This window comes from Larus michahellis, chromosome 8 (genome assembly GCF_964199755.1).
Source record: "Larus michahellis chromosome 8, bLarMic1.1, whole genome shotgun sequence".
Lineage (NCBI taxonomy): Eukaryota > Metazoa > Chordata > Aves > Charadriiformes > Laridae > Larus > Larus michahellis.
This window is the reverse complement of record NC_133903.1, coordinates 53,765,279-53,786,311: the sequence shown is the minus strand read 5'-3', so window position 1 is coordinate 53,786,311 and position 21,033 is coordinate 53,765,279. Positions and strand designations below refer to the sequence as shown.

Genomic DNA, 21,033 nt, shown 5'->3' with positions numbered 1-21,033 from the left:
CCAGTACAGTACACAGCTATAGCTTAAAACGGATTTAGAACCTGCTCCAGAAAGAAAACAAACTCCCTCGTTTGACACACAAATTGTTTACGATTCATTAAAAAGCAAAATTGCATATCACAGTGCTGGCAGCTGAGTCCATATGGGTGCAAGGGGTATTCACTCATCTCTTTGTATGCTGGCAGTACCAAACCGAAGTTTAGCACTGCGCAGCTGAGATTGTGTGCAGCCAGACGATGCATGAGGTAATTTTAAAAGCTTTATTTGTCTTTAAAACATTAAAAATCTGCTCTCTAGCTTACTTTTGATTAAAAGAATGTGGCAAACGCGATGAGGTTTGGGGGTAAAAAAAAAGAACAGATATCTACTTTTTGTTGTATGTTTTAGATTCACAGACTGTATGAAAAACTGCTTATTACTCCATCAATAATTGAAACTTTGCACGAAAATTATTTGCAATTAACGCATCTATTGTAAAGATCTTGAATTATTCATTTCAGTTAAAAATAACATCTCTTTCATCTAGCACAACTTCTACAAAAAAAAGGCTATTTTAGTGATTTTTTTTTGTTCTCTTAGAAAATAAATGGTGTGACGTTCAAGTTTAAGGAGAACTTTCTGCAATGTTTAATCTAAACAACAGCATGTGTGGTTATAAAACTGTTTATTTTTAGGCAAGTGCATTACTAAATGTTTCCAGCATTTTTACATATTATATTCACAGCACTAAAACATCTGTGAAATAAATGTGACTGAAATGAAACTTCCTCGGACACTTTCTATAGGGTGATAATAACTGCCTAATAACATTTGAGGATACTTAGTAAATAATAAACATGGACGTACCTCATCATAAAAGCAGCCGATAGACAATAAAAGAGGAGCGGTAATAAAATATACAAATGGCTTAAAATAAAGCAAAATCACAGCATGATATAAATCGTGTGGTTAAAACAGGCACTTGAAAACTTTGCTTCGAAAATGATAACTAAGAATCAATAGACTTATTTACAGGGGTTTAACAAGCTAAAAAAAAAAAAAAAAAAAGAAAAAGTCACATGAATAGTCAACAGTTTATGTGCATGCAAATACCCCTTCCCCCTCCAACTTCCCCTGGCAGAAAGTCTAATTGGAAAATCAGTACTATAAGGAAAGTGGTTAGCCTTCCCTAGTCCCATTAACCAAAAGCTGTATGTTACATTTTGCTGGCAACCACTGGCAAACCTCTAATAGACGGTTAAAAAAATTAAGAGTTTAGACAAAACAAAACGGAAAAACCCGAGCCCAAACACCTTTAAATACAAGCCACATGATATACACAATGGCCACCACCAAGCTGCAGAATAAAAACCTTCCGGATCTCACTTTTAAAAGTCTTTCAAGTCCTCAGAGGTCTTAAACTTTCCAAATGATACCAAAATTGGTCCGGGGCGGCGAGGGGGAGGGAAAGCCCCCGACTTGTTTCAGCGTATCATACAATGAAAGTGATCATGCCTTGTTTTGTAATTCCACTCGCCAGTCCTTTTTTAACTGATATCTATGTGAAATGAGCTGAGGTTCACGGTCCAGTTAGGAGCGGATAATACATTCATTGTCCTGGCAGCAAACTTTTCCTCTCACTGGAAGAATTCACGCTTGCCACAAGAATAATAATTACAGAAAACTAAAAATGCGCTGCTAACGAATTAATCCCTAACGGACAACACGCTAACGAGGGCAGTAATGATTTGAGGACTCTCTTCCTCACAACAGGACTTGCATCTTCTGCCACAATGGGCTATTGTGCATCCTCCTAACTCACTATACCTCTTATAGATTCAAGATGTCAAAGGTTGTCTGGCCCGGCTGACCATGACATGCTAGTTAACTCGTTCTACGGAGCACGTTGGGACTTTATTGAAACTTTAATTGCGCCCAAAAGCAGCTAGAGCCAGACTATGTGGGATCTGTAACACATGGCTCCAGGTCAGCAAAGCCCGGTAACCTGTTCTAACGTAAACAAGCGGAGGGAAAAGTTAGATGGGGGTCTCCGATGAAAGGCAGCACCTCGCAAAACACGCTCCTCTCACACGTGATGATTTTACACCACGACACTACCGCACCGTTCCAGGCTTTTACAGTAATCAACTCGCTTTGTAACGGACTGAACTTTCCACCTCCCCTCTTTACAAAATATCGCATGGTAAAAAATGCACACGCACACGAACGCTTGAAAGCAGCAGATAAAGTAAAACAAACTGAGCGTTAGGCAGCCGACTGAGACAACTTACTCTGCACAAGGCTTTTTCAAACTACTTCTTTGCATACTTTTTTTTTTTTTTTCCCCCCTTAAGGAGAATTGAAAAAGCTTCCCTCTGGAAACTGTAGTGCACATTAACGGTCTCCTGTTACACAGGGGAAAGCACACAAGTGGGACAAGTGTGAGGCTGCTCTACTGAAGAGTGTGAAAAAAATCAAATGTTAATTTGATAAATGTGAGGTCTGGGACATTTTGTCAAAGAGGGAGGGAAAGTAGAAAAGGGAGAAAAAAAAAAGCAGCCCTGCTGCCAACTCACCATCCACCAAGTTCTGGCCGAGATGTCGTAGCAGAGCTGCCATTTGATGGAGCCGTCGGAGGTTTTCCCTGCCATTATGCTGTCAGCAAGCTTCATCTGATGCTAACTCACGGGAGATAAGACACCTAATTGAGAAAACATTTGCACTGGCATGTTGGGCAACATGTAGCCCGGTCCATACCATATGGAATCATGGGTAAAAAAAAAAAAATCTCCTTGACAATGAACCAATCTCTCACAGACCCAGTGGCAAGGTGAAGTGGAGATGAAAAGTCATCTGCTCCTAGCACTGTCTTCTCCTCTCTCTCTCTCCCTCTCTCTCCCCCTCTCCCTCTCTCTCACTCACTCCTTTTTTTTTTTTTTTTTTTTTTTTTAAATAAGAACCCACTGCTCAACATCAAAGAGAGGCGGTCAAAATTAGGGCTTCATCACTCAGATGATTTTGGTCTGCAAGGTTTTTCTTTCCTTTCCTCTTTTTTTCTTTTTTAAGAAGAATAAAGAGATTTAATAGGACAAAGGCAGGTAGTGGACTGCGGAGGGAGATCGCCACAGGCTATTAGCCTAAAATTTCTGCTTGACAGATGGAACTGCTTAGAGACTATCATGCAATGTTTTGGGTGGTTTTTTTTTTTTTTTAAAAAAAGACTTTCAGTCTGATTCAGTATCTGTTTATCGCAGCTACTTTTCTCATGTACGTGACCGGGGGGGGAAAAAAGACTGGGCAAAAAAAGAAAAAGATTGCGTCTTTCTTTTTCTTTCTTCCTTTCATAATTGTGCATAAAATCATTTAAGCAGTGAAAGGCAAAACAAAAGTATAAACTGCTGAAGTTTATTCCTCAATTCAGTAAAAGAAGCTTTCTGAAGGAATCAAATGCTCTTTCATTTTTTTGAGACGTTAAAGTTTTGGCTTTTTGTTCCTTCTTGATTTTAGATACCAGATCTTATTGTTTAAATAAATGACTTTTCATATGAAGGTTCAAATGGCTAAAGTACTCCCTAAGAACTGAACAATTCCCTTTCTATCTTATTTTTTTTTTTTAATATATTTTTGCTACCATTTTTTAAAAAACTGGTTTATAATGTTATGCTTTCTAATACCATCAGGTGATAAGCACCAAAGCCACACCGAGGTTTGTTTCTCCCTCCTGCAAAACTTCTCTGCAATGTTCAAAATTTACACGAGGAATTGACAGATAACTTGGAAAATGACAGCTCCCAAACACAGTTTTGAAAAAAGTTATGAAATCCTGGTATTGTCCAATAGTAAAATCCTTTCCTGGAAAACAAAGTAAAAGATAACCATACGTTTTCCCAAATCCGTTTCCCACTTCTTCTGGTGCACTGTAAAACCAACAGAAGTATTACTTTTATGACAGCTGACTATTAAACAGGCAGTGAATGCTTTCCGTTTAAATCGCCCCGCTGTATCACAGGGAGCGACGGCGGCTCAGCTATGACCGCCACCACTTAATAACGGGGCACTTCAGTCTATACAGTAGTGCCTTTCCTCAAGTGCTCGATAAAATGAACTTCTGAACTGGCAAACAGGCTCTCGCCAGGAATATTTCTTAGGTCTGTAGAGCCGTGGCCGATATAACTTGCTCACTGAGAAACAGCTACACCCTGCAAATCTTTTCGCGATTCGGACACAAGAGGAAAATGTATTAGAAATATCCACTCTATTTTAAACAATATCCCTTTGCTGTTTGTAGCAAAAAGGGGAGCTCGTGGGTGCACAATTCCTCATTTGATTGTTTTGTGTACTGACTATTGTTTAACTATTTGGCTACAGCAAAATGATAATTCTGGGCTGCACAGATTACAAAACTGTCATTCAGTACAGGACAGAACTAACTTTCATTGAGCTTCAATAATACCTTCAGATTTCTGTGATGTGCAAGACGATAAGCAAATGATTTAGGGTAAACACAAACTGCTAGTGTAACACGAAGGGCTCAGTCTTTGTTTTTGCCCCAGCCTTAACAATCTGTTCGGACTGCACAAAAAATACGTTAGTGCATGATCCATGCAACTACTTCACATCCCAGTTTGCTTTTTTGCTCCGGGTAGCAGGTACGAACTCACTGCCATTTACAGGAAAGGGACTGACTAGCATGGGAAGTGTTAAGTTTTAGTCCGAGTCCAGGAAAAAAAAAATGGACACCGTGCCAGGAACTGCCCTTGCACTGGCTGGCCAAAGCATTTATCGTCTTCTGTTACCGCAGGTTCGTTAGCGCTACCTGTCCTTTCTGTGGCTTGTTGCTTATTGAAAAATACCTCCCTCCAAATAATCACGCGAAATATAAAGTAAAATGCTTAAGTAACAATCAGCCTTTGAATGGGTGTCAGATTCAATTTTCTGCTGCTCTCTTTGCTCCTACCTCTCAAACCGAACAACTTACCCACCCTGCTTATTATTTATTTAGCGTTTCATACCCAGTTGGGCTGCATGTCATTCCAGACAAGTTCTGATAAATCTCTATTCAGTCTATATGGTTTTCCATCACCTGATGTAGTTATAGATCTACTGACAAACTTTCTCTCGATTGCTACGTTAACCACTGCTTCGAGGGTACTTAGGTCATCCTATGCCAGTGTATGACTTTACTTCCCAATATTAATTATAAACACACCGAAAAACATTTTTGTAGAAGAGCATACACTTTTCAGCTTATGAATGACAGAAGCATGAAACCATTTCCTTCCTGACAGTATAGTAGTTATGTGGAAAGAAATGAGGAGTGCTGTTGGTTAACAGCGTTTTAAATTCAGAACAATTAGGTGCAGTTAACTTTGCCATTGTTCTTTCTGATGCTGGGGATGGTGGGTTCTTACCCGTAGAGCAATTATTCCTTTCATAAGCGGCTGTTGTTAATAGCATTAAAACAAGATTAAATACAACATGTTAAATATTGCAATTATTGTGGAAAATAAAATTATTTGGTGAGCATAATGGGGAGCAAATCAAGCATTTAACATGATCCAGGAAATGCTACTCCAAACAATTGCATTTGTTTTATGCAATTTTTCCCCTCTGATTGCTGACAGATGCCGTTTTGGAAACAAACATCTAAGTAGTTTTCCTTCAATCAGGAAAAAAACCACACACCAGAAAATGGCTACATGTTTTGAATTTAACTCTTGTCAATCAGCATTCTGCACAACACTCCCTGTGAATAGTACTGGGACAAAACGATGCCTTCCAAAGACTAATAAGCCACAAAGATGTTTGCTTCTAAATCAGACTGTTCCGAAGAAAGAAAAAGCCTTCGTGCGGCATAGACATTTGTGCAGACACAGCTGCAAAATAAAAACGCTTGCAATATATGAGCGATATTTCAAGTCGGAAATAACTTAGGTGTATGTGTTTGTGGGCTACAGAAGAGATTTGTTTTCCGACAGCTTTAGGCCTCAAGCAATGAATGGAAGTACTTGCCAGTGGCTTTCTGACTTCCTACTGGAGAAGTGGCCAACTACCCCAAAATAATTTGCTTAATTGTTGAGCAGAGTTACCTGCCGCAACACAAACAGCGTGAGCGTGCCCCTCTCTATCTCCCCTCGGCAGCACATTCGCATGAGGTCATTGCTGCTACCAAGTGTATGAAAGCAGGAATGAATGCTAAAAAAGGCTAATAAAGTATATTAATTCAGATGACTATATCAAGCTGGCATTTTACAGCCTACTGGAAACTGAATGCATGAGAGCATTAGAAACGTTGGCATAGCGGGTGGTTTCTCCAAATGTTGGCTTCTACTATTCGCATCGGTAAAAGAAACGCGGCAGAACTGCGTGTAGCTCCCAGTGCTAGACACATCTTCAGGATCTCAGTACTCTTTACCAGATTATCTATTAATTGCATGGTATCTACTGCTCATTAACCCTTTCTTTTTTCCCTTTGCCTCCCCCTATTTCCTCAGTTGCAATTGCTTAGAACCTTTTCAGCTGATTGCAACAGCGTGATTTTTAGATCTGTTCCTAATCTGGGAGGCGTTTTCTTTGGGAAGCCTGAACCTAGATGAGTTACCAAGAGGATTTCCTTATCTCGAATAGTGACAATTAGTTCAAGCGCCATGTGAGAGCAGGCAGTTGATTTTTGGACAGCCTCTGAACTTATGCAAAGTTGCTGACAACGAGTGTGTGTTGTAGCTTTTGGAAATCCTATAATCCTGGCTTCAATCAAGAGGATCTGCTGTTGCTGAAGGCGTAAACAAGGAGAGAAGCAGCATGTGACCACTGCTCCTGCACCTTAAAGGACTCCGAGCCAAAATGAGTGCAACAGTAGAGCTTCTACTGAATACTCAAGGTGACACACGCATTTCGGATGATCTTGCTGAACCCAGGGAAAGAAGTCCTCTCCCCTCCCCAGGAAAGTTGTCTTTGGACTCTGCATTTCCCCCCCCCGTAGCTCTGTTGTGTGTATTTCTCGCCGCTCCTCTCTCACTCCTCTGATTTTCTTCTTGCCATCTGTATTCCCCTTTTGCCTCATCTGAAACAAGCATCAAGATCTTGTTTCTGACAGAACGGTCTGTCAATATGGAAACACACTGACATCACAGACAGTGCTGTGACTTCATGTCTGAAAGAAACAGGAGGAACAGATGAAAGGAGTGAAAGGGAAGGAATGACACATACAAACATTTTTAAAAAATAAGTAAAAATCCTTCTCTATCAACCCAAAATGTAAAGGAACACAAACCAGATTTATTTTTAAGTCTAAATATAACCAACTATTTCCTAATCTGTGACCATAACTCAGCACAACGTTTCAACATGCTCTTCATCTGGGAGAGGTACCCGTCCCCTGGGAGCACGTACTTTGCTGGCTCAAGGCCCATGTGACAGCCAACACAACCTCTTGAGAAGGACTAAACAGGCACTAATCCGGAAAGAAGCTAATATCAAGCTCAGACCTGGGAGAAGCCTTCAGAGGGAGAGAGTGACTCCTGCCCTGGACCAATCTAAAACATCTAAGTAAGTGCAAAGTCATAGAATTTAAGATAAAAGTATTCATCAAAACCACAAACTCGGTTTTGATGCATCTGGATCAAGGGCAGCGTTACCCCACTGAGGCGGGGATACATGAAGTACCCAGAAAATATTCTTATTGAGTAAACGTGCATGGAATATCACCGTACTATTATTTTCTTTTTTCATCCTGGAACGAAATATTAACAAAAACATCTAACCATTATTTCTATTACTAGCTTTTTTTTATATGAGAATTTGGGAGGAGTTAGAAGCCCCGCGTTTCCTTTACTATTTGAAATACTTGTTTTAGCTCTAACATTAGAGGGCAGCCAGAAGATATCGCTTTCCTGCCATCTCCGGAGCCACTGCAAAACTCTAATAAGGAAATTCATAACTAGTAGGAGAGGAGCTCAAGAAAACTAAAAGGTTAATATATTCTAACTAGATGTTGGGTATAGAATGTCAGATCTGTCAAATTTCATTACAGTTTGCTGCTCAATGAAAAAGATTTGATTTCTTTTGCCACTGTCCTACTATGTTCAAGTCACACAGTGCCAGCAGCAACCAGCCAACGACCACAGGCTGGCACTGAGCGGGCCCGAGTGGGAAGCCAGCCGCAAGGACCATCTGTTTCCGATTTCTAGCGAAGCCAAGATGTGCAGTGAAGTGCATTCCATTCACCCAGCCAGCCTTCTCCCTGCTCAAGTTATTAGTGTTACAAGTGAAATTATCTTTTCCAAACAGCGGGGGAGCTATAATCCTTATGGAACAAGACTTTAAAAAAAGGAAAAAAGAGGAGGGGGAAGAAAAAAAAAAAAAAAAAAAAAGGACTGAAAAAAAGGTCCCTCAACGCTCCCCCCTCCCTGCTTCAAACATCTTTTGTTAAAGTTGTCGATGACACTGTTTGTAAATTTAATTGCCACGTTCACGGGTTTTATAATTTTAAAGGATGTTTTATTAAGAACTATATCCTCTAAGGGAAGAATGTGTATGTTGGTTCATGGGATCTAATGGAATAAACCATTCAAATATATTTAAAGCGTTATTTATGAATAAAGTTAAACACGACAAGATGAATGCTCATTTGAGTCTCTCTAACATTAAGTGCCTTGAAAAACATCATAGGTTTCAGAGTATAATTTAAAGCGAGAATGCATAAACAGTGCTAATTACATGCTACTTACATTGTTTCAATATGTAATGCATATGTTTAACCTCTCAGAGAAAGGATTGGTCTTGGCACAGCGACTGTGGGGATTTAAGGGTATGCTAAACTGATAACTGTAGAACGAGCTCTGACATAGGATATTGGTCTCCTACTGTTACCTAAATGCCAGGTGAAACCAAAGGATTTATAGAAGGGCGGGTGGAAAGGGGGGGTGGGGTGAAGAGAAAAGACAACACAATGAGGTGAAACTGAGAAGTTTATTTTCAAAAGGGGAAACATTTATCCTTTGACACCATTCCATTCCAGTGACTTTATTTCTAATATACCATGAGATTAATGATGTGGCTACTGTCACTGTGTCTGACGAACACTGGCAGAGCTGTGGAACAGTTGCTGCCTCTGCTATTATTGGACATATTTGTAAATTGGCATATATAAGATGAACTTGTTCCATGTGCCAACCAATTGGAAAAAATCTTATTCGGGAGGACAGAGTTTTTGTTTTACCATTGAATTCTATATAATATACAGTTGGGCTAAGATTGGCTGATTTAAAAACTTGTTTAAATTAACAATGTTTGGCAGTTTTCATATCATATAATAATCTCAATATGACTCTTATGCAAATCAATTGCAGATAATTAAGGAAGTAAATTATCATCATGAAGCAGATTCCTGACATACCAGAGGGAAGTCAATATTTAAGCCTTTGCTCAGGGAGGGCACAACTGCTGAATGTAGCCATAATTGTTCACCGTCCCATCCTCAAATGATTTATTTTTTCAAAAGTAATGCTATCATAGAAGAAAATATGGAATATCTTCCATTAATTTTCTTAGTCCTTTTCAATCCGTTTTTACAGGACTGAAACTATTGTCATGAGTGGTTGACACAATACATTAAGAATAACCGTTAAGTCACCTGAAACCTAATTACTAGACGAGCCCCTTCTTTGGGTTTTGTCTTTTCTCAGTGTCTTCAGTGGTGCAACTGGGCAGTGATTGTCATTGCTTCAGGACATTATTTGAACTATAGCTAATAGTAAAACAGATTGTAACCTCGTTCTCAATTTTCTGTCTGTGTATTCAGAAACATCTATAGCTGCATATATTGCCTATCTTTAAGATGTTCTGTTTTGCCGTAAGTAAAATACATTTCAGGTTCTTTGGTACTGAGAGAAACAACCCTTCTGGGCCTCTCCAGGCAAACTTGCTTCCTTGTAGGTAAAGTCGGAAGAGAAAGAGGGGGGAAGAAGGACCCAAAGACCTTAAGTGGGAACTGTGGGATTGTTCCACACAGTTTCTATACTTGAGGTCTGCAGGGGATGGGAAGAGAGAGGGCCTAGCAGGTAAAAATCGTGAAGCTCTGCACACTTCTATCATTATCTTGGTCGGGCATTGGCGGCTGAGTACCGGTGCTTACTGTATAGATGACTAGCATAGACTATCTATATGTATAGGCACAGCCAAGCCTCACATCCCCTCCTTTTGAGTTTGTAGGTAATCCCACAGTACTGAAGACTACCTTTGATATTCAAAGATTGCAAGGTCACACGCCCTAGGAAACTAACTCTGAATCTTATGCTTTTAATTGTCACTTATTCTTCCAGTTTCTGATAAATATTTGCTGCATGTGGCTCATAGTGGAAAGAAAGATTTTACTATTAATCAAGAGGGACAGACAAGTGCTCAAAGTCTCCCTGGGAATGGCTTTCTTACGTAGGACCTACCGAGTCCAACAGTACTGCTAGATTTTCAGGCAGCTAAATTGGTACCTTTTATCATCTATAGCTACATAAAAGACTGCGATTACTCCTTCCTAATGAGAGACTTCTGTAATGCTCTCTGCTTAGGGCTACTCTTGAGGAATAAGGAATCCAAGACAGATGTGGCAGTGACCATCATATTAATCTCAAAGACCAAATCCCTCAAAGCAAAGGAAATATGAACAATTAAAACAATAAATACACTGAATCATATGAATTTCCAGTGCCCTCAGTACTAACTCCAGTTCCACGCATTAATTTGTAATTCTTGAGCCATGAATAAGTAAATCCTCTTTTGTTTAGAGAACAAGATTAAAATGCTACTAATATTAAAACCACTCCTGTTTGCTGGCTCATATGTCTTTTTAAATGCCTGCCTATTTCTTTGCTTCACCTCTTGAGCGTCAAACTTCTCCTCCTGATAGATAATACCAGCTGAATGGCAGCCAGCAGCCTGAACGCTGTAGGTAAATACCTAGAGAAGCGCGTTGGGAAGGGCTGAGCTGCACGTAAGCAAATTTTATGAGCAAGTCTGATATAATCCATTGAAGTGTCTCTGGATTATTGAACTTTTTACAGCAAGATAACACTTTCGTGACCCTAAGATATATTTACAGTCTTGTTTAATCCATGCCACTGGACATCACACCGTGGAAGAGAAATATCTGAATGTATTTTATTCAAAACACATCACCACAAACACTATTTGTTGTTCAGTTAACTGGTCACAAAGACAGAGGAACTGTGGAGATGAACTCTGTAGCACTAGTCTCTTCACGTGTCGTTCCTTTTATTTTTCAAAACAGATTTAAAAAAAAACTACAGGAGTCTTAGCTAATCAAAAAAACTAACCCAGCAAGAAGAGAAAAGAGTTTCAACTAATCAGGTTGAAAATTTTTCATGAGTTTAGAGCTAATGAAAATCTATTACTTTAGACTTTTGAAAATCAAATTTAATTCAAAACATTGCGTACTGATAGCAAAACCAAGGTTATATAGAAATTCTAACTTTTATATTTTTTTCTTGTATTCACTGGACATCTCCATTAAAGTAAGACAGTATACCCATGAAAAACTTGGTTCTTTATTGCCTTAATTATGAAGACCTTGCTTCTTCCTTGAGCTAAGGGACTTCCTGTTGCAAAAGATAACTCTGACTGACAGATATGACAGCACTGGTCAGCACTCCGGGACGCTGATTAAAAGATACGGATTCAGGGAGATTACAGAGTTGGCCTCAATGCATTTCAGTCTTCTCCTGACACAGGGATCCACCATGAAGACAACAACACTTTGTGTCTATGAAGGCTCCTTTAGAGGTGGGCCAGGGCCAAGATGTTCCTAATCACGACCCCCTTCTGGGCCAGCACTGACAACTTTTCAAAGCTGACTTGCCATTTTGAATTTCTGTGGGTAAAACGGGTGGTGGCCCTTATGTTGCCATGTCATCTGTCCCTCACGGGCTTTCTCCCGGCGCTGCGCTGGCAAGAATTTGTATGAGCCCAGAAATCAGTCTGGGTGCTGTGCTTTTATCTTCATAGATGTCAAGTAAGGAATAACTGTGGACTTTGTCTCCATTCTCAGGATCAGATGTGCTCAGTGCTGAAAAGCTCAGGAATGCTTTCAAAATGCACTTTGAAATCTACTTGGTAGGAACAGCTGGAATGTATGCCTCCATTACCAGCAAGCTGCTCTGATACTGTGAGCAAAAACACAAGCTGAGTCACAGTAGATGACAATGGTGCTGACAAAATGTTTTAAACTGCAAACTAAAACAACAATAGGATTATTTATGGACTGCAACTCTTATTTTAATGTCAATAAATGTACTGGATAAATTCCCCTTCATTAGCTGGAAACCTCAGAAGGAAACAGAAATATTCTGGTAAACCACAAGCTTGTTCTTAGCAAATACATGGCTACATTTCCACTGCAGAGGCGTATCCAGACTCTTTCTTCACTGGGACAATAAATCTCTGGGAGTGAAAAACAGTCTATAAAAGCAAGACCTACAAAGTAAGGGTGTGCGACACGTGGCCCTCAGGGCTCCGGAGGATGACATTGGAAAGTATTGAGAGTAGCTTTTTATTTTTTTTTCTTTTTATGAATGGAAAACACGTTTTCATTCAACTCAAACCAAATGGCTGGAATGAGTCCCCTTCATTATGGGAGGTGTTTGCTCTCTTATCTACTGGGCTGCAGACATCCCAGAGAGAGCAAGGTGGTTTGACTGCTGTGTGCAGAAAAAAAAAAGAGGAATAGCACAGAAATAGAGCACGTTATACCTCCCTGATTTCCAAGATGCGTAAGCAGCAGGTATTTCCCCGCAATAACTAGCTCCGTAGATACTAATCGTCAGCCCACGTGATATGCTGAATGCAGGGTGCTCCAGTCCTTCCCCATCCTCCCTCCTGACGCCTTGCTACTGATAGAGGCTTCGTGGAGAGACAGGACGTAGATTTGCCACTGGGGCTCTCCTATCATGGAAGAAACTCCAGTTGATCAGCTGTGGTCAGCTTCTGATTCCTTGAGACTGATTTTCAAAGGCAGATAGAACGAGGCACAATATCTTGCCAATAATACTGATGTCTCCTCATGTTTCTAGAGGGAATAGTTTCATCTCGGGATGGAGAATCCAGACATCATGGTCACAGATTGCTTTGTCCTTCTGCTCCTCAGCACTAATCTTTCTTTACTTTTCCTTTCTAAATCTGTGGTCCTATATCTTATCCTGCACCTAATGGCTTGCGAGCCATTTCCATAATTGAAAATGTGGTAGTCTCTTATCTCTGTAGCATTTTGTTTATTTATAGCATGACACTAATGACACTTTGAATTTGCTTCATAGTTTTTTTCTTATTGTAAAGACAAGACACACAAACAATTGTGGCTGGGTCTAAGTACATTCTTAACCCCATTCAATTTATTTCAGATGCCGAGTCTTCAGGAGGGGGGACCAACGACTAATAAATCAGGTGTTTTTTCCTACAGTATAAGTCACATACCGGGATCAATAAGAAGCAGAAGAAAAAAGTTCTCTTATTTGCATGAGGTAATGCAGACAAATAGCTGTATGTAGTAGGTAAGAGTGTATTTTAAGTCCTACACTTAGCATACAAGCTAAGCCTATCAAGAATAGCTCGTTGTATTTCAGCAAGACTAGAAATCTATTTGATAAGAAGGGAATACAGGGGTAAGAACATGACTTACACCAGAAGGTAAAATGAAGAATCCAAATCCTTCCTCATTAGCTTTCTGTTGAGCCTCTGGCTCAAAAGCTATATATCAGTATTCCCATTTCAGAGATCCCAGACTTCTTGTAATATAACACCTATGAACCTGACGCTCAGCTGGGCAGGGACCAGAGCAGGTTTCTGGGGATGGTACTGGAGTTGCCCATTAGCGCTACCTTGCACGGGGTGCACTCTCCTACCTGCACAACCTTCCCTCTCTGCTGACTTGAGCCAGGTCATTGCTGTGTCCTCAACCATCTCAAGGCAATCCAGAACCTCTCACACCACAGTTTATTTTTCCACTGGGTAAAAATTAGTCTCGCACTCTCTGTAGATAAGCAGATACTAAAGAAGCCCCGCACAGAATGCAAAGAGGTAAAAGTATAGTCACAACTAAATGTTAACACAAAATGTTATTCCAGTAATAATTTTAGAAAATAAATCTCAGTAAGGAGATGAACCTGACTGTCAGTTAGCTGTGGACAAGTCGGTTGGGATCATGCTTCCTTTCCCCTCCTTTCTTCCCACAAAACCTCACCCGGACTGTTGACTAAAACCTGTTTTTCACTCAGTCTTGCAAATTATTTGCCTACACATTGGCTAGACAGTCTTGCTTCTGGGTACTTCCCAGGACCAGAGCTTTTACCATCAAATTATGAGGATTCAATGCAAATAATTGGCACAACATTACGTTGAGATGAAACATAAAGCAGTGAGATGACTACAAATTACAGATACTTTTCAGTAACAGGGCAAGTCCTCAGTCTTGAAATAGAAAGACCCATCACAGGAAACATAGGGAGAACCATTTATCAAAGAATGGGGGAAAAAGCTTCATCAGGCTTGCGCAAGTTCACAGGTTCCTCTGATGTAACTAAAATAGTAATGATGTTTTTATAGCTAAAGAGAAGCTTGTTGCAAGTACTGCAATAAGACCAATTTCTTCTAAGGCCATCCTGCCACAAACAGGTTGCTGGTAAATGGCACACATTATATATATTTGCTTTCACATGTAAACATGCAAACACACACGTCCATGGTCTTTATTCAGAAGTTTACATAAACCTCATCCTGAGTCAGGCTTCCAAACCTACAGTACCTGAATATGTTCCAAACAAGGCAGCATCTTTATGTACGTACACACTCGCGGTCAGGACCAGATATTGTTTTGCCTAGAGCACCTCATTTTGTCTTTAAAATAAACACAGAATCAGGTTCCTCCTTGTAGTTCCTTTACCTGAGAATATAGCAATCACCTTCCTAAAGGGAAACGGCATTAACTAGAGCTTGTTTGTGTTCATGCTGGAAGACCAGGGCTCCAGTGGATCATCCAAAAGATTATTCCACGGTGGATTAACCCAGACAGTACTTATCAAAAATGTCACACCACAAACATGAGCCAAGAATACATTACCGGAAAGCTGCCTGCACCAATATAAAATTAGAGAAAATGGGAGAATATTATGTATCAAACAATGCAACGCACTTGCATAGTCTGTGAACATATGTTGCTATAACTGCCTTTGTATTAAGTCAAAATAAGTAAAATTAAGAAAACTAAACCCTGTCCCCCTCCAGTGTTTCATCAGATTGCATTATACTGGCAGCTCCAAAGGACTTCAGCGGGTCTTGACTCTCACATTCTCCACTCGTACCTCTGCCAATATCCCACTGACAGCAGTAGCAGGTTGCCATCCTCCCTGGGGATGAAGATGAAGAGATGGGACATTTTGCAAGTCCCATCCTCTGACCTCTGCACATCCTCTTGTCCTACCCTTTCTGCACTTCATTATTTCTCAGACCTCCAGTCATCAGTTTCCCCAAGTCTGGATTGCCTTGCTCAGTAGTCTTACCTGCACTCAGTAGCAACACAAACTTAACTTTTCCCATAGCTATTCCCATCTCTCCACATATCCAAGCTTTTGCTCAAACCTCCCTTGCTCTATGACTCTGGCCTCTTTGCATTCTTGAAGTATTTCTGTTTTCTTTTCCTCCCACTTCATTGCGTTACTCTCCTTACCCTGCCCAACTCTTGTTCTCTGGTCATCCCCTCTCTAGCTCCTGCAACCCCCAGTCCAAACCAGTTAGCTTTCCTCCTTGTGTCGCTTCCAAGCCCACTCCTGAAGGGGCAGAACGAAAATATTTGGTAAAAGCCTCTGCTGCTGAATCCAGGGCTGCAGTTCAGTGAAAGAGAAACTCTGAGTTTTATATAAAAGAGAGCCTTTGAGAACACAGTAATTCAGCCCAGGCTTTAGACTGCAGTTCCATCCTGCCCCACACACATCAGGAAAGTCACTTACACCCTCAGCTTTCAAACCCACCTCTGTGGCCATCTGCAAGTCAGAAAATGCTTGATTCATCCCACTTAATTGGGACAATATAATAAAAAGAGATATAGAGACAAATACAGAAAGCTGGATGTTTTCACCTGCCTCTGTGCTTTTTGCCTTCTGACAACACAGATTATTTGGGGTAGGGATCTTATTAACTCTATTTATACTGCACCTAATATAAAGGGGCCATGATTATGGATTTGGTTTCTGGACAATTTCATACTATAAAATAAATTTTATGCTGAAGAAATACCTACAGGAAAGATACTGGCAAGATCTGTCCTATTCAAAGATTTAATAACAAATGTACTATTTGGTGCATAATAGGCAATTCATTTTGCTATGCATTTACTCTATTTAAAACATAAAGCACTTAAGGATATTTGGAGTATGGAAGACACTATTATAAAATCAATTTCTATTCTGGTTTATAACCCAACCACTTAAAGTCTTAATTTGCTACAATTCACTTTCTCATATTCCAACTCGTTAAAAGGGGGACCAGCTACCTCCTGAACTCCGATCGTATGCTTCTTAGAGCTAAACTATTTAATTATTGTCTACCACATCCACTGCCTCCACTTGCTTATTGCCTACGTTCACGCATGTACAGCACCAGCTCAGGTTATTCGCACTTGCTTGGGAACCTGCTGCCTCTTTTTCTGAGGCTTGAAGGAGGGAGACTTTGGTTTCACTGAGTGATATCCCTTTACGCTTTACAAATAAACAAACAGCAGAGTAACCGGCAGGGAAGTCATGCCCCTTTGGTGAGCAGGGCCCTGTCTCAGCAGAGGGCAAACGAGGCAGCATCGTTTTCACTCCAGCACAAAGTGTCTATTCTTGACTACTTGACCAAAGGAAGCAAGAGCAGAGGGACGACTAGCAAAGCACATCTGCAGGGCTGTATTTCACAGGAAGTAATGCAGCTCCTCTGCAGATAAGTTTCACTGAAGAACAAAGATCGATTTTGTTCAGGGCTTCAAGAATGATGCGTTGAACCTGGACCTAGCTTTTCAATCCCTGAAAACAAGGCTTAGAGAGTGAAGCTTAATTTTTCCCTCACCCTTGTTCAAATTAGCTGCATGATTTTCAAATTAGCCCTATACTTACCATATGAAGAAAGCTTAAAAGACACCCACTAATCTCCATCTAGGTTTACATGTTTTATTTATTGGTTTTGCAGGCTACACACAAGTTAGTGCATCTGAGATAAACGTCAGAGCAACAATAGCTAAACCAGTTACACAAAACTTATCCTCCAATGCTGAACTGCCCTAAAGCTTTAGAAACAAAATATTTATGACTAAGAACAAGACAAATGGTGTAATAATATATTAGCAGGCAGCATTGTCACTGATTGCAAACATATTTTGAGCTTACATCTTTCCTTCATATCATAGCCTCAGAGGCATACTACCCACTACAATTGGTTTTCCAGCAGCTCAACATTTAACGTGAGATAATGAGGTGTGTTTTTGAATGATACAAGCAGCATTAGATGTAGTGGGAGCCAAAACCATGATCATATTAAAAGCAAATAGCAGAGCAAAGATTACCTCTTGCCCTCTCTTTTAGCTTGAGCAGCATATTCCAATAAGTGCAGAAGAGACACTGTCAAGTACTTCTTTATAGTTTAATTTTCTTTTTTTAATCTCCATTGCTTGCAATGCCCTTGCCCTCTTTAAGAGCTGCAGAATAAAATTCCTTTCTCTGTCAATTTTGTACCTTCTCTGTCAGCAAAGAATGACTGGGGATATAAAAAAGCCCCACCCTCAAAACTTCAGCCCCTCCCCAAGAGAAGAATTAGAGATAAAGGTTAAAGATAAGAAGTTTTTATCAAAATTTAAAGGACGTGATAAGTTCAAAGGAAGGTCATCTGTCCCACTCCTAATTATTGCTCATTTCCACTGTGCCAGCTCTGTAAAAATAGTGAAGCATTTTATCGCAAACCATAGCTAACAGTAAGCGCAGCCTTGGAGAGGTTTGCTCTTTAAGGAGGACAGTACGGTCTTTTCTCAAAATATTTTTTTGGCATTTTGGGAGCAGAAGCTGGGAAACATGGTGAGAACAAGGTAACGGTGGTCTGGGGGAGGTCCCTGCATCTGAGCAATATCGCTACAGCAGCTCGGTGATGCTTATTCTAAGAATTCCCCTTGGTGAGTGCCTGATCCGGAGTCGGACTGTGACTGGAAGGCAAACGCTGTTTGTACTGGCTCGGGACGCGGGGACTGGGAGCCACTCAGGGCAATGGGATCACCTGGGAAGTTAGGCTGAAGGCTGTATGTTTACTCTGGCTTGGCAGTCCACAGCTGGAAGCTGTCTTGGTGAAAGAGAAAATATCCAGAGCCCCTGAATTTATAGATTGGCCGCCTCTAATTTTTTTTCCTAGCTGCAGCGGAGAAACTCTCTCCTGGTGATTATTGATAGAAATTTTCCTTCAGTTTCAGGACTGATAAGATTATTTTTTTCTTTTTTAAACTTAAAATCATATTTCTGCAGACCATTATTTAAACATTTTACCCTTGGTGTGTGCTGTATATCACATATAGGAGTGCTCTTTATGATTTAGTAAGCATATTGTTTAAACACCGCATTCACAAGGTTGTATATTTCTGTATATAACCTATAATTTGCATTAACAGTGGGACTAAATTTGATTTAATCACTTTCTCCCCTCATGTCTTGAAACTCTGTAAAAGAAACAGTAACGTGAGGAACAAAGATCTCATCTCCCTAGTTCCCTTCCCAACCTTCCCGTCAGTACAAGTGATTCAAGAGTTAATTAGATGGCATCACATCTAGTGATTACTCTCTAATAATGCACCATTACACCCTTTTGTTACAGTAAGCATTTAGGTCAGCAGATGCCATAGTGGCAGTGAGAAAAACTTCGCTGGCATCTTTTGTAGCCTTCCCTGTAAACTTCAACAAACTTTTCTCTTTTATCCTTTTCCGTAGGGTTCCACAGGGAAGCAGCTCAGCTCTCCAATACGCTGAACAACATCAACCCTTAGGCCGATTTCTCCATCCCAACTTCCCATATATTTAAAATGAATCATGAAAGAATCAGAGACTAATTCACAGCATAGCTAATAACTCCATTACAACAGAGAAACCTCAACCAGCAACTGAAGTTATTCTTTTGCCAAAGGAATAGGGAACTGCTATTCACGTAAAATCACCGCATCGGAGAAAACCGTTTCACAAAGCAGTATGTTTCAACCTCTGGGTGATAGCTCACAGTAAGTTCTTTAGTTGCTATGTTTTTTGCTGCCTACTTCTACCTGTGATGAATCTACTGCACAAGTCTGAAAGATAGGCATCCACTCCTATGCATAGAAGCAGCCAACACAGGGAACCAGAAATAATTAAACTTCCAAAGGTTGGTCTCGTTTACAGTTGGTTGCAGCAGGTGGAAATGCCAGCACTGGACAACATGCTTTTGGAAGAAAGGTCAAGTGCTTCCTCACTAAAAAGGGAAAGAAATAGTCCAAAAAGAGTTTGAAGATCAAAAGAGATCAACTCAGAAGATGTAAATCAAGCCAACTGGATTTCCAGATTAGACACGCTCAGGGGAGGAAGGTTCACCATCGAATATTTAGTACTGCGATCACCTCAGTATATTTTTCCTGTGGTATTTCCTGACAGGGACTATCCAAGATGGGACCTGTCTGTGGGAAGTTAGAGCAGAGAGAGATCTGGATTTTAATGGGGCTGGGGTTCTGCACATCTGCCACAGCAGCAGCTGATACACGGGTGTAGTGTGTGCCATGGTGCCAGATGATGCTGCTGAAGGCAGAGGCCAAGCGCAATGACAAGATGCGTCCTCTGTAGGGACATCCTTCTTTAATTACTGTGCTTACAGCCTCCTGCTCCTTTCCCACCTTTCTTTCCCCCCCAGAACACAAAGGAGGAAGGGGGGGGCAAATAGCAACTGGCTGTCAGCTGACTCTGGAGGGAAATTAGATGGAGAGGAAGAGGAAGGAAAATCCCCTCTGAGATGGTACTTTTTGATCCCCTCTCTGATCAGTACAGTGGCCTAAGCAAAGCTGTTGCTTCCTCCTTCCCCCTCTGCAATCCCCTGGCAGCCGTGATGCTGTGAATGTGCAAATAGTCCGGCAGCAGCGGCCCGAAGCCAGCAGGTGAAAGAAATGACTCCCACTAGCTACAGAAGATACAACTGTTGTGAGAGGGCATATGCTTTTGGACAGGGAGCTGCTCTGGGGGCAACTGGGGACGGATCCTTTCCTCTCCCCAGGTGTTCCTCAGCCTGTCCAAAAGTTTGCTGGTTGAGAAGATACGCAAAGCAGAATGTGTGTAATTTATTGTGTCCAGCAATAAACAAAATATTAAGTGCATTTTTAATGCTGTAAAACCTTTTAAAAGACTCTTAAACCTTTCACTGTGGGACATAATTAAACTTGTTTTGCTATCTGCAGCAGGCCTGGCCTCCAAACACATAATTAAGCAGTCACAAATTGCAAAATTGGTTTGTTTGGTTCCCACACTACACAAATACTGTTAAAAGCTTTCTCATTTGTCAGTTATTGCACTGTAATTGACAGGCTATGGGCAACACAATCATGCGAGTTTGGAGCTTGAAGACCACAACCATGTCTTCCCATTATTTCCCAACACTGCGTATTTTACTCGGCATTTTCTCTATGGTTTCAGTGGCTGCAAGCACTCAGGTAACATAGCAGCTACAACTTGAAATAAAGGATTTAAAGCTTGTTAAGCATAAAGGATCTTTTTCTTTCTTTATGAGGCAGAGGGTTATGCTTTCCTGTAGCTAATTATACCATCTCTAACCACTGGAAGGATTCATAAGCACCAGCATATGCAGAATGACTGGCTACATCTTGTAGCTCCATTCTTATGGACACAGATATGTGTCCTGGAGACCAGAAACACCATATGCTCTAGGAAGCAAGTGCTGGGGCTTCCGCACCATCTCATGTGTTCCTTGTATTGCTCAGACTACCCGGTGCACTGAATAGCCAATGCTTTT

At 40.7% G+C, this 21,033-nt stretch overlaps 1 protein-coding gene across 13 annotated transcripts in view; it reads right to left on the bottom strand.

Annotated features, from left to right (window-relative positions):
• Positions 1-3,864, bottom strand: part of NFIA (nuclear factor I A) — a 363,628-nt gene extending 359,764 nt beyond the window's left edge. For 2 of the 13 annotated variants that reach the window (XM_074598859.1, XM_074598838.1), the window contains exon 1: positions 2,556-3,861. In XM_074598859.1, the coding sequence (XP_074454960.1) occupies positions 2,556-2,651 (96 nt within the window). In that variant the 5' untranslated portion in view covers positions 2,652-3,861. Of the gene's footprint in view, positions 1-2,555 lie in introns of all 13 variants that reach the window. The other 11 variants (XM_074598835.1, XM_074598848.1, XM_074598846.1 and 8 more) reach the window with 10 other exon arrangements.
• Positions 3,865-21,033: the final 17,169 nt, after the last annotated feature.